The sequence below is a fragment of the Eurosta solidaginis genome, chromosome 3, assembly GCF_040869045.1.
Source record: "Eurosta solidaginis isolate ZX-2024a chromosome 3, ASM4086904v1, whole genome shotgun sequence".
NCBI lineage: Eukaryota > Metazoa > Arthropoda > Insecta > Diptera > Tephritidae > Eurosta > Eurosta solidaginis.
Window position 1 is genome coordinate 115,421,028 of NC_090321.1, and position 13,879 is coordinate 115,434,906.

The window sequence follows — 13,879 nt, forward strand, 5'->3', positions numbered from 1 at the left end:
AGTCAGCTGTGACAATCTCCCATTGTCGTGAGCATTGTGGCCATCAGGCCGGCGGGGCGTTTTTGTTCTACCCTATACGCTGCGCAGGAGAGACACCTGCGCACGTAGTTGGTTACGTCGCGGTACATCCCTGGCCAGTAGTAATTTTTTTTGTGCTCGTTCATGGTTTTCTTAATACATAGGTGTCCTGCGGTGGCGGCGTCGTGGACTTCTTGCAAGATACCGGTCTTCTGGTTGGTCGCAATGCAAAGCTTCCACTGTGGCGCTCGGCTGAGTGGATTTTTCCGTGCTACGTATCGGAACAGCCGGTCGTTAATCACTTGGAAGTCGGGGTTCAGCTTCGGGGGTTTGCGTACCTGCAGCATTCTCTTATCGTACCAGTCGTTGTTGTTCGTACTGACGGTGAATAGTGTGCTTACACCTTGGTTTTTGTCTGATAACGGGCATCTGAAAAGAGCGTCGGCTACCACGTTGAGGGTGCCCTTCCGATATTCTATGGTGAAGTTAAATTTTTGCAGCTCCAGGGCCCACCTGGCCAGTCGTTCTGATGGCTTCTGCAATTTGTGGAGCCATTTTAGTGAATGGTGGTCGGTGATTACGGTAAATTGGTATCCTTCTAAATATGGCCTCATTTTACGTATTCCCCATAGTACAGCCAAGCATTCTTGTTCGGTAGCGGAATACCGTTTTTCTAATTCCGTTAGACTTCGGCAGGCATACGCTACTACCATTTCCTGGTCAGTATTGCGTTGGAACAGCACAATGCCTAGCCCTTCGCTACTTGCGTCGGTCTGTAGCACAAACGGCCTGGCGAAGTCAGGACAGCAAAGAATTGGCGCGCTGGTGAGTCTAGTTTTGAGGGTTTCAAATGCATCTTGTTTTGGTTGCCCTCATTCCCATTTCTGACCCTTTTTGAGGAGGCGATTAAGCGGTGCGGCAAGTGTTGAAAAGTTTTCCACGAAGCGACGGTACCATGATGCAAGTCCAAGGAAGCGGCGTAGTTCTCGTATGGTTTGCGGTGGCGGCAGTTCTTTCACGGCGCCTACTTTCTTTGAGTCGGTGTGGTTGCCTTCGCGGCTGAGGATGTGGCCTAAGTAGTTTAACTCTCGTTGCGCAAAGCTGCATTTGTCGAAGTTGATCACCATTCGGTGCTTCTGTAGTCTTCTGAAAACCTCACGTAGGTAGGCCACATGTTCGGAGAAGGTGTTGCCGAGTACGATGATGTCATCTAGGTAGGCGAATACTTTCGGTTGTAGCTCGGGACCTAGGATGGCATCTAAAGCTCGTTGGAATGTAGCGGGGCGGAGTGGAGGCCGAACGGCATCACTTTCCATTGGTAGAGTCCCCTGCCGGGAACGGTAAAAGCGGTGAACGGGCGTGATTTCTTAGATAGTGGGATCTGCCAGTAACCATTCTTTAAGTCGATAGTTGAGATGTATTGCGCTTCGCGAAGTTGGTCTAGTGTTACTCCAATCTGAGGTAGCGGGTAGGCGTCAGGCTCGCTGACGGCGTTAAGCTGACGATAGTCAATACACATCCTCCAGGTTCCCTGTTTCTCCCTGACCAACACGGGAAAGGGGCTTTCCATCCAGTGAGAAGGTAACGTTCCGTTTTGCCATAAAATCCATACCCATGATGACGGTCTCGGCCAGGTAAGGAATAGCAGATACTAGCGTACTGGTGGTTTGGCCATTGTACTTGATCTTGACTGGGTAGGAGTGGGTGCTCGAGGTGCACGATTGATCGGCGAGTTGCACGTTGCGACATTTGGGTAGCGGTGGAATCTTTCGTCGCTCCAAATGAGTCCTGACCACCTCATCGATATACGACAGGGTGGGCCCAGTGTCGATCAGGGCGCAGCACGTTATTCCTTCGATGGACACCTGGACGTAAAAACGTCCATCGTTTTGCTTCCTTCTTGCCACGGGTGATGGTGTTGCGGGTGTTATCGGTTCATCTCGGTTCATTCCGTGGCACCACAATCCCTGGAGGGCGTTCCGTCTCGGCAGCACCTGGAACAAAAAGCCGTCTCTTGTTGGTGCACTGGAAGCGGCGGTGGCCGCGTTTCTTGCATCGCCAGCAGGTGTTCCTTGCGTCGTATCGGTTAGTGAGGGTGGACAGTGAGTGCGTTAGCTGATCATTCCGCTCCTCCAGCTCCTCGATTACTACTGTGCTTAAGCTATCCGCTAACAGTCGGCTCTGTATGGCTTCTTCGCTTCGCAGCAGTTCGTATTCGTCGGTGAGCTCCATGAGCTGCTCTATCGTTTGGAATTCGCCCCGCTTCACAAAAAGCCGATATTCCACCCATAGGCCGTTGTATATGCGTTCTAGGTGATCTTCCTTGCACAAGGTCGGGTGTTGGCGAATCATCGTCTGGAGGGCGAGGATATAGTCTTTGGCCTTCTCTCTGCTCGTCTGTTTTCGTTGGCGGATAGCGTCCTCTAGCTGGCTAATGTGTCACTTTGGCAAAAAGAATTTTCGGGCTTCGGAGCGGAAGTCAGCCCATGTTCGCAGTTGTTGTTTTCGCACGCGGAACCATTGAAGGGCTTTGCCACGCAGGATCTCTGGAAGGGTTGGGAGGAGTTGATCTGGCTGAATCAGATAGCATTCTGCCAGTTCCTCAATCCTTTCCAGGAAGTCGTATAATGTGTCGCCTTCAGCGTAATGTACATCCCAGCGGCGGACTGTATTCATGACCTCCGTGTTACTTATGCCGCTCTGCTCGCCCTGGGGGGATATTGCTTTGATTGTGACGGCCGGCGTGATGTTTTGCGTAGATGTGACTGGCATGGCCTCTTCGGCGGCGATCTCCATCTCTACCTCTCTCAAAATATTTTCCGTTGACTTACGCTTGCGTTGGTCTTGGACGTATGCGCTGAGTGTGTTACGCAATTCGGCGACGGTATGTCCTTCGGTGTAGATTCGGTATCGTTTGCATACTTCGATTAGCCTCTCCTTCTTCAGCAGGTAAATGCAGCCTAGAGAGTCGACGTTGAGCGTGGTGGTGGTGGTTTTGCTTATGTTTGTGTCAATTGTTGGTTGTGTGTTCGGTGAACCCGTTCCTACAGTGTTGGTGCTCTTGTTGGTTTTGGCGCAGTCGTCTGAGGAAACGTGTTCCTGCTCGGGCGTCATTTATGAGGTGGGTTTGGTCAAAGGCTGAGGTATGCTCAAGTCGATCCAGAGTCGGATGGAGGTCCCAATTCCCCCACCTAAATAAATACGCAGTAAATTAGACTCTCAGGCTAAAATATCCACAACCTTGAATACAGGAGAGAGAGAGAGGGAGAGAAATGTTCACTAGGTAGTATCGCTCACAAGTGGCTCTCGCCAAGGGGTGCTAACGGCGGTAGTAATGACGGCGGTAGTTAGGATCACGCCCGAAGAGAGAATATTGAATGACGGTGCCTCTGACCAATAGCTATGACGACGGGTGGCTAGACTTCGAGATGGGATGTCCGAGGATCGGGATCGTGGTGATGATGGTACCTACGGCGAAGTGTCTATTAGTACGAGGCTAGTTTAACTAACTAAAATATATATTGGCTCGGGTATTCGGCTAGGGTTGTAGGGGAGTTTGTCCCGCCGCAGGCGTTGGGACGTGTTCCCCTCTTACCTGAGCTGTATATTCGTGCATTACCCTTCCTCTGAGTAATAGGGGGAGGGAGGGGTGAGCCCCGACTTACTCAGAGGAGATGAAGACAAAATATTAGGGTTGCCCAATAGGCCGGGGGGATTACCATCAGCAGAACCGACCTTGTAACTTTACCCGCCGTCGACCCAAAGTGAGTCCCTAGAATGTATTTATATTGGCTCAGGCGGTCTGCCAGGGTAGTGGGGGAATCCGCCCCGCCACTGGCGTTGGGACAGGTTTGCTTCCCACCCGAGAAGGCTGCTCGTGCATTACCTTTCCATTGAGTAATAAGAGTGTAAATCCCGTCTTACTCACGGAAAATGTGGGTAACCGGTAGGGCGTCCGATAAGCAGGGGGGGGGGGGGCGTACCATCGGTGGAACCGACCTTGTAACGCACCCTCCTAACCCAAAGGGCACCCCTTGACCGCCAATGGCGGCCGACACGCACTTCACTTACCTACGGCGAAGTGTGCCTGGTGTATTCCGGCAAATCACTTTATTCATATATGTATAACTATGAACACATTGGGATTTATGCTCGCATTGGCGCGCACAGTGCGCCACGAATGAAAATTCCCAAGCATTGTGCGTTCATAATCGCTGGATTGCCTTGTGCTTACGCGATGGTTGTTTGGCCAGTGTGTATGTATATGTATGTCGGTACATACACTACTAGGGTTGGGCAGTAAGTGGAAAATATAACGTTAGGGGTGGGCGCTAAATGGGAAATAGATATTGTGGCGTAGCATTTGCTACGTTACAAGATAAACCCTCCGCATTTAGAAAATAATTAAATAAGCCGTACAATATTCCACTTCTTCTATTCTGTTTTCCTATCATATCCCACTTTCAACTAACGCCTTTTAAGAATGAACTGGAAAGTTAAATTTCAGTATATACGAGATTCGTTGTTAAAATTTGCAAAATCAAAAGAGTTGCATAAAATTCCAAATAAATAGCTCAAAACAATCGAATTTCTCACGAAAATGTTTACAAATAAATTAACTTGTCCTCTTGTGAAAGGAACATTGGCTTAAATAACGAAAATTTGTTAACAGCCCCAAAAAGTATGACATTTTTTTTTTCAAAACATTTTACCCAAGACAGCATTCTTTGAAAATTTTAATCAAAACAAAAAAAAATATTCAAATTTCATACCGTGTATGATTACAAACAATCAAAAGCTGCCAGAGCCAACGGTCATCGAACGTGTTGTTAACTCGGACACACTCATACCATCAGAGCCGAGTTAAAAACTTATTACTTTTACAATTGAAGAATTAGCCCGTTCAGCAGATAATCAGCCGTACATAGAGGAACATTCATTAACTATTTCAGTAGCCTATCTTAGATTACATCCAAAGGACTATTTAATTTAGGCTTTAATTAGTTTTTTTGAAGGTCATATCGTATTTCTTGCTCTTGACAGAACATACCAATAATAAATTATTTTATAAATATATACATATTTAAGCTAGATCTGATGCATATGGTACGTTGGCCAAATTGCAGCAAGCTTTTATGAGCCAGCTTTCTTGGGAGCCTCTTGCATCCTGCTGAGTAACAGCATCGATGGCCGCCAATAATGCATCAATGCTATGTACTTGTTTAGTGTGTATTGCCTGGAGAGTAATTTGTTTGATCAAAGAACTATCGGTAGCATAACTCTCCAATAAGGCAGCTTTCAATACAGCTTTACCACGATTGACATCATTGGATGATACTGAGCCTGATTTCAAAGCGCGTGTTAGTGCATCTACGGCCTTGCCAATATGTTGGGAATCAGCAGATACTACAAACCCAAAAGGACACGCAACTGCATATGAAGCATTAAGGGTGGCACATGAAGCTGGTGCATCATAAATTACGCCTTGCAATGCTTTACCGACTGAAACATTAATATTACCACGTTTGGTAGCAGCACCAGCACCTACAGCTTGTAAGACAGGAAATGCTACAGCTTCCTTCTGTTTCAATAGCGAAGCACCTTTACCAGGAACTGTGACATGTGCAACAACACCTGCTGCATCCTTGCGTGTATCGCCGTCATAATAAGTAGCCGAATCAGATTTTCCACTTCCAGTCTGCAGGTCAGTAGTCAGTAGCGATCATATGGCCCAACTTGCGTGACGTCAAACAATATCACATCAAGCAAGCACATGCGTACGCTATTGGCCACTTCAGCGAAGCTTTACTAGAATTACTAAGAGTCAGACGTAACGCCAGCAAGGCAGCCACCGGCAATATTACAACTAACTCCGAAAACACGTCCTCAACAATTGCCTATTATCTAACGATTGCGCTACTGAAATATCGGTTGCATACGATGTGCTCTTCAATCAATGGTTAAGTTCACGTGAACCCAAAGTATGCGTAGAAATATTACAAGCACTCTTTTCAATGTATCCCTTATTACCTGTGGGTAAGATACAAGATCAATTATTACGTCTAATACCACAAATATTAGCGCTTTATCGCCGTTTTATCCAATGCAATTCAGTGACACAATTCCTTGCATCAGTTTCAAAAAAAAAAAAAAACAAATATCGCTTTAGAGCCAACTATACTGGATCCTGTGGCTGATCAACTAATATCGAGTCTCTTTGATTTGGCCTGCGTTTACCCAGACTATGAAAAGTCATAGACCGTAAAAGGTCATTATGAGGTGCTGTTTTGCTTTCCCTTACTCGCCGGTATTTATGCAGCGAAAATTTTCGATACTTTGTTGAAATCATTGTTAAAACACCTCTGATAACAACTCAATATCCAACACGACAAAATCGAAATTTGGTTTCATACCAATCGAATTGAATACTAATCCAATTGAATACCTGGCAAATCGTTTTAGAAACATTTCAAGCATTCCTTGGCAATTTAGAAATGGAACCAATAGCTACCGTACTAACAGTGTATACGCAATTGAATTATATTGAAATATTAACGCCAATGGCTATTGGCTTAGTAAATCAAATTCAAATTGCTTCGAGTACAATGAAACATGTTGTTACTGCAGTCAGTCATCACAATACGATGGTCAGCGTATAGCAGCTGTAGGTTTGTTTTCGCGTTTAGCGCTATTGAAGCCATGTGGGGAGATATCTTCAGTCATTATATTGCACTTAAGTTCAGAACTGAGTGATCCTAACGCAATAGTGCGTGGTATCAGCATACAGGGTTTAGGTTATGTGAGTAGTTTGACTGAGCATGATATTGGAAAGTATACAGAGGCTGCAGTTACGGCATTACGTGAGGGTATCGATGATACGGCTGGTGATTGTCTTATAAACATACCATTGAAAAGTGTGGTTTAGCGCGCATTTTTACAAACGTTGCCTATCGATCGTTTGTAATCATTTCATGCCTCATTGGCTATACGTATACGCCCATTTTTTGGTATTTATTCAATTGAAATACGTGAAGCACTGATTATTTTGTTTGGTGATTTGTGTGAGTCCAAACAAGCGCATACAGAAGCATTACACAAGCAACTGATTGCAAATTTTTTCCGATTTCATTACATTTCAGTGAAGGCGAGGCGACTATAATGCGAGCATGCAAAGGTACCTTACGCAAAGTTTGTGGTGTATTAAATGCACCAACAGTAAATGAGATGGTGCAGCGAAATCTTATTGATCATGGGCAATTAAATTATGGCGTTTTATAGTCGATTTTGTTAAATTAATTGCTATGGAGTTACCTGACCACATACAAGATTTCAATGATTCGGCAATATCCAAATTAAGTAGTCAGTGGGCCGAAGTGCATGGAAGCACTGCAATTGTTATAGGCATCCTACACAACTTTCTTTCCGAACGCAATGCTCAAACCGAATATGTGTGCACGTAAATTATTGTTCCATGGTGTATATATATATACATTAGAATCTGCAAAGAAAAACAAGAAAAAAGGAAAAAGGTTAAAATTAGCAAATTTTACTATATGAACAGTAACTATACTCACCGCATGTCGTAAATGAATGACGTTTCCTCATTCTGGAAATGAAAAAGCGTAGCAAACGTCAAAAGTCTACACTCTACTTCTGATTGTCAATGCACTGCGTTAACGACATTAGGCCTTATGTTGTTGTTGTTGTAGCAATGCTTCGCCCCACCTAACAGCCGCGACCGATCACAAATTGTCATCAATATCCTCTAACGGGAATCCAAGGAAACTTGCCGTTTCAACAGGGTGGACCATAAGGAAAGGGGTGTTAGAGGCGTTCGTTCCACATTACAATTAAAGAGATGGTTGGTGTCATGTGGGGACACATTGCAAGCGGGGCATACATTTTGTATGTCGGGGTTGATTCTGGATAGGTAAGAGTTTAACCTGTTACAGTATCCAGAACGAAGTTGAGCAAGAGCGACACGCGTTTCCCTGGGGAGTATGCGTTCCTCTTCCGCGAGTTTTGGATACTTTTCTTTAAGTACAGGATTCACCGGGCAATTCCCGGCATAAAGGTCCGACGCCTGTTTATGGAGTTCACCAAGGACCTGCTTGTGTTTTTTCGCTTCATACGGCTGGGTTCTCAGGTGCCGTATTTCCGCAAAATGCTTACGGAGATGACTCATTAAGCCCCTAGCCGGTGCTGGTTCATCAATCAGATGTCTGTTGGGATGCTCAGGTTTCTGGGTATTCAACAGGAACTGTTTGGTCGGCATCTCATTTCTCTCCCTGATGGGGAGTATTCTCGCCTCATTATGCAGATGGTGTTCTGGGGACATAAGAAGACAGCCCGTGGCAAATCTGAGAGCAGTATTTTGGCAGGCCTGTAGCTTCTTCCAGTGGGCAATTTTTAGGCTTGGCGACCATATTGGTGACGCGTAGCACGTAATCGGCTGGCTAATTGCTTTGTATGTAGTCATGAGCGTTTCTTTATCTTTTCCCCAGGTACTGCCAGTGAGGGGTTTGAGGATTTTGTTACGGCTCTGAATTCTCGGAACAACACTTCAGCGAAGCTTTACTAGAATTACCGAGAGCCAGACGTACCGCCAGCAAGGCAGTCACCGGCAATATTACAACTAACTCCGAAAACACGTCCTCAACAATTGCCTATTATCTAACGATTGCGCACCTGAAATATAGGTTGCATACGATGTGCTCTTCAATCAATGGTTAAGTTCACGTGAACTCAAAGTATGCGTAGAAATATTACAAGCACTCTCTTCAATGTATCCCTTATTACCTGTGGGTAAGATACAAGATCAATAATTGCGTCTAATACCACAAATATTAGCACTTTATCGCCGTTCTATCCAATGCAATTCAGTGACACAATTCCTTGCATCAGTTTAAAAAAAAAAAACAAATATTGCTTTAGAGCCAACTATACTGGATCCTGTGGCTGATCAACTAATATCGAGTCTCTTTGATTTGGCCTGCCTTTACCCAGACTATGAAAAGTCACAGACCGTAAAAGGTCATTATGAGGCGCTGTTTTGCTTTCACTTACTCGCGAAAATGGTCGATACTTTGTTAAAATCATTGTCAAAACACCTCTAATAACAACTCAATATCCAACACGACAAAATCGAAATTTGGTTTCATACCAATCGAATTGAATACTAATCAAATTGAATACCTGGCAAATCGTTTTAGAAACATGTCAAGTATTCCTTGGCAATTTAGAAATGGAACCAATAGCTACCGTACTAACAGTGTATACGCAATTAGCCAGCAGCACCAATTTGAAAAATTATATTGAATTATTAACGCCAATGGCTATTGGCTTAGTAAATCAAATTCAAATTGCTTCGAGTAAAATGAAACATGTTGTTCTGCAGTCAGTAAATACGTATCATCACCATACGATGGTCAGCGTATAGCAGCTGTAGGTTTGTTTTCGCGTTTAGCGCCGTTGAAGCCATGTGGGGAGATATCTTCAGTCATTATATTGCACTTAAGTTCAGAACTGAGTGATCCTAACGCAATAGTGCGTGGTATCAGCATACAGGGTTTAGGTTATGTGAGTAGTTTGACTGAGCATGACATTGGAAAGTATACAGAGGCTGCAGTTACGGCATTACGTGAGGGTATCGATGATACGGCTGGTGATTGTCTTATAAACATACCATTTAAAAGTGTGGTTTAGCGCGCATTTTTACAAACGTTGCCTATCGATCGTTTGTAATCATTTCATGCCTCATTGGCTATACGCATACGCCCATTTATTGGTAATTATTCAATTGAAATACGTGAAGCACTGATTATTTTGTTTGGTGAATTGTGTGAGTCCAAACAAGCGCATACAGAAGCAATACACAAGCAATTGATTGCAAATTTTTTCCGATTTTATTACATTTCAGTGAAGGCGAGGCGACTATAATGCGAGCATGCAAAGGTGCCTTACGCAAAGGTTGTGGTGTATTAAATGCACCAAAAGTAAATGAGATGGTGCAGCGACATCTTATTGATAATGGGCAATTAAATTACGGCGTTTTATAGTCCATTTTGTTAAATTAATTGCTATGGATTTACTTGACCACATACAAGATTTCATTGATTCGGCAATATCCAAATTGAGTAGTCAGTGGGCCGAAGTGCATGGAAGCGCTGCAATTGTTATAGGCATCCTACACAACTTTCTTCCCGAACGCAATGCTCAAACCGAATATGTGTGCACGTAAATTATTGTTCCATGGTATATATATATATTGGAATCTGCAAAAAAAACAAGGAAAAAAGGAAAAAGGTTAAAATTAGCAAATTTTACTATATAAACAGTAACTATTCTCACCGCATGTCATAAATGAATGACGTTTCCTAATTCAGGAAATGAAAAAGCGTAGCAAACGTCAAAAGTCTAGACTTTACTGAATGCACTGCGTTACCGACAGCAGGCCTTATGTTGTTGTTGTTGTTGTAGTAATGCTTCGCCCCACCTAACAGCCGCGACCGATCACAAATTGTCATCAATATCCTCTAACGGGAGTCCAAGGAAACTTGCCGTTTCAACAGGGGTGGACCATAAGGAAAGGGGTGTTAGAGGCGTTGGCTCTACATTACAATTAAAGAGATGGTTGGTGTCATGTGGGGACACATTGCAAGCGGGGCATACATTTTGTATGTCGGGGTTGATTCTGGATAGGTAAGGGTTAACCTGTTACAGTATCCAGAACGAAGTTGAGCAAGACTGACACGCGTTTCCCTGGGGAGTATGCGTTCCTCTTTCGCGAGTTTTGGATACTTTTATTTAAGTACAGGATTCACCAGGCAATTCCCGGCATAAAGGTCCGACGCCTGTTTATGGAGTTCACCAAGGAACTGCTTGTGTTTTTTCGCTTCATACGGCTGGGTTCTCAGGTGCCGTATTTCCTCAAAATGCTTACGGAGATGACTTCTTAAGCCCCTAGGCGGTGCTGGTTCATCAATCAGATGTCTGTTGGGATGCTCAGGTTTCTGGGTATTCAACAGGAACTGTTTGGTCAGCATCTCATTTCTCTCCCTGATGGGGAGTATTCTCGCCTCATTATGCAGATGGTGTTCTGGGGACATAAGAAGACAGCCCGTGGCAATTCTGAGAGCAGTATTTTTGCAGGCCTGTAGCTACTTCCAGTGGGTAATTTTTAGGCCAGGCGACCATATGGGTGACGCGTAGCACGTAATCGGCTGGCTAATTGCTTTGTATGTAGTCATGAGCGTTTCTTTATCTTTTCCCCAGGTACTGCCAGCGAGGGATTTGAGGATTTTGTTACGGCTCTGAATTCTCGGAACAATTGCGGCTGCTTGCTCACCAAAATGTAGATCCTGATCAAACGTCACACCCAAGATTTTGGGGTGTAGGACAGTCGGTAGCGTAGTGCCATCGACATGGATGTTCAGAATGGTCGACATTTGGGACGTCCATGTTGTAAATAAGGTCGCGGAAGATTTAGTCGGTGATAATGCCAGGTTTCGCGAGGCGAAAAAACTGGAGAGATCAGGGAGGTAGCCATTTATTTTATTGCAGAGCTCATCGATCTTTGGGCCTGGGCCTGTGGCCATTATTGTGCAGTCATCGGCGTAGGAAACGATTGTGACTCCTTCCGGTGGTGAAGGTAGCTTAGATATGTAGAAATTAAACAAAAGTGGGGATAGGACACCGCCCTGTGGCACCCCTTGTTTAATTCTCCTTGGTTTTGATGTTTCGTTTCTAAATTGCACCCATGCCTGCCGACCACCCAGATACTTTGCGGTCCACCTTTTAAGACATGGGGGAAGGGTAGACCCATGGTTGACCGTATCAAATGCTTTTGATAGGTCTAGCGCTACGAGTACTGTTATATGGTGGGGGTATTGATTTAAGCCGAAATTTATCTGGGTGCCAATGGCATTTAGCGCGGTGGTAGTGCTATGGAGTTTTCTGTAGCCATGCTGATGTGAGGCTAGCTGCAAATTTGGAAATAAGGGAGCAAAATGGCTTCAAGCGTCTTTGCTACTGGCGATAGGAGAGATATCGGACGATATGACTCTCCTATGTTAGCTGGTTTCCCAGGCTGTAGTAACGGGACCACCTTGGCCATTTTCCCTTTCTCGGGTATGACAAAGGTGGAAAGAGACGGGTTGAAGACACGCGCTAAATATTTGAAACCCTCTTTGCCTAGGCTTTTAAGAACCGGCATGGTTATGTCGTCTGGGCCCACTGCTTTGTATGGTTTAGCGCGAACAATGCCGTCCTCAACCTCTTTAGCGGTGATGATGATTGGTGACGCGCTGAATTTATGTTTATGTGCGTGTCTATTAGCTCTCCGTCTATCTTTGTCGACCGTAGGATGCATTATATATTGTCGGCAGAAAGCGCTAGCGCATTTTTTCGCATCCGACAGCACTTTGTTGCCAAAGGCGATGGAAATTTTGTCTTTGTGCTTAGTCGGATGATTCTATAGGGACTTTACGGTGGACCAAAGTTTACCCCCACCGGTAGAGAGGTTACAACTTCTTATGTGCTCCTCCCATTTCGCCCGCTTGTGTTCGTCCACAAGCAATCTGATGCGTTGGTTTATATCCCTTATTTGGGGGTCGTCTGGATCAAGCTGTCTTATAAGCTCACGTTCTCTCGCTAAGTTTGCGGCCTCCGCCGGAAAGTCGGGCCGGATTTCGGGAATTCTCCCGGCGGGAATGAAACGTGCCGAGGCGGATTCAAAAACCTTACGGAAGACACGCTCCCCTTGGCGGGCATCAGTCGGGATAGGGAGGGCAGCAAAGCGGTTGTCTGTAAAATATTTATATTCTTCCCACTTTCCTTTTTTGAAGTTTATGAAAGTGCGTTTTTCGGTGACGATGAAGTCGGCGGTACGCTCGAGCGAAATAAGTATACGCAGGTGGTCGGATGCCAGTGTTACCATCGGCTGCCAGTTGATGCAGTTTACGAGTTCTGCACTCACGATTGAAATATCTAGCGAATTGTGACAGCTTCCTATCATACGTGTGGGGGCGTCTCCGTTTATTGTGCAGAACGTCGTTTCTTCTATTTGATCCGCCAACATCACACCCCTACTGTCCGCCCGCAAGTTTGAGTACCATAGATCGTGATGGGCGTTGAAATCGCCCAAGATAATGCGATTGTTGCCAGTAAGTAAGGCTCTGATATTAGGGCGGTATTCACTGCGGCAACAGGTGGCAGGAGGGATGTAGAAGTTGATGATTTCTAGGTTTGCACCGCCTGACCGGACAGATAGGCCTTGACGTTCTAAGACATTGTCCCTGCGGTCGATGCCAGGATCAAATATATAATATTGCACAGAGTGGTGTATGATAAACGCGAGGCCGCCCCCATTTCCGCTCTCGCGGTCTTTCCTGTGGACATTATACCCAGAGCAGGTCTGCAATGCAGATCTTGCTGTGAGTTTAGTCTCTTAATCGCAGCAATGCGGATATTGTGCCGCTTCATGAAATCGACTATCTCCGTAATCTTCCCAGTTAGTCCATTACAGTTTAACTGCAGAATTCTGAAGTGCATAAGGGGAGACGCCGCTACTCTTGGGGTAAGTGACGGGTGACTACGCCTGGGTTGTGGAAGGCCAGGACGCAATTGCTGTTGTGGCCCTGGGACTGGGCGTCCTTGGGCAAGCATTGGGGTACCCGGATGATTTGGGTTTGCGACCCGGTAACATGGCCCGATGAAACCCGTCGGGGGTTGACGTCACGGAGACCAGAACATCTAGGAAAGTGGCACCACCCAACGCAGGAACTGCATTGGGCGGATGTCGCAAACGTATACATTCTGTGCTGGCAAACGGTGCAAACGGAGGTAGGGACTAAGTCTGTTT

The 13,879-nt window shown here is 45.3% G+C and overlaps 2 protein-coding genes and 2 pseudogenes across 2 annotated transcripts; 3 read left to right on the forward strand and 1 right to left on the reverse strand.

Moving 5' to 3' along the window:
* Positions 1–5,101: 5,101 nt before the first annotated feature.
* On the reverse strand, positions 5,102–5,793 carry LOC137245973 (cytochrome b-c1 complex subunit 2, mitochondrial-like). Its single transcript, XM_067777135.1, has 2 exons — positions 5,779–5,793; positions 5,102–5,716 (listed from the first exon to the last, which is right to left on the reverse strand). The coding sequence occupies exons 1-2, from the start codon at positions 5,791–5,793 to the stop codon at positions 5,102–5,104; spliced, it is 630 nt and encodes a 209-aa protein (XP_067633236.1).
* A 122-nt stretch (positions 5,794–5,915) lies between these two features.
* LOC137245975 (maestro heat-like repeat-containing protein family member 1) lies at positions 5,916–6,384 on the forward strand (annotated as a pseudogene).
* Position 6,385: 1 nt separating this feature from the next.
* On the forward strand, positions 6,386–7,478 carry LOC137245976 (maestro heat-like repeat-containing protein family member 1; annotated as a pseudogene).
* A 203-nt stretch (positions 7,479–7,681) lies between these two features.
* LOC137245977 (maestro heat-like repeat-containing protein family member 1) lies at positions 7,682–9,134 on the forward strand. Its single transcript, XM_067777136.1, has 3 exons — positions 7,682–7,690; positions 8,718–8,823; positions 8,953–9,134. Exons 1-3 carry the CDS (start codon positions 7,682–7,684, stop codon positions 9,132–9,134), a joined length of 297 nt encoding a protein of 98 aa, XP_067633237.1.
* The last annotated feature ends 4,745 nt before the right edge of the window (positions 9,135–13,879 follow it).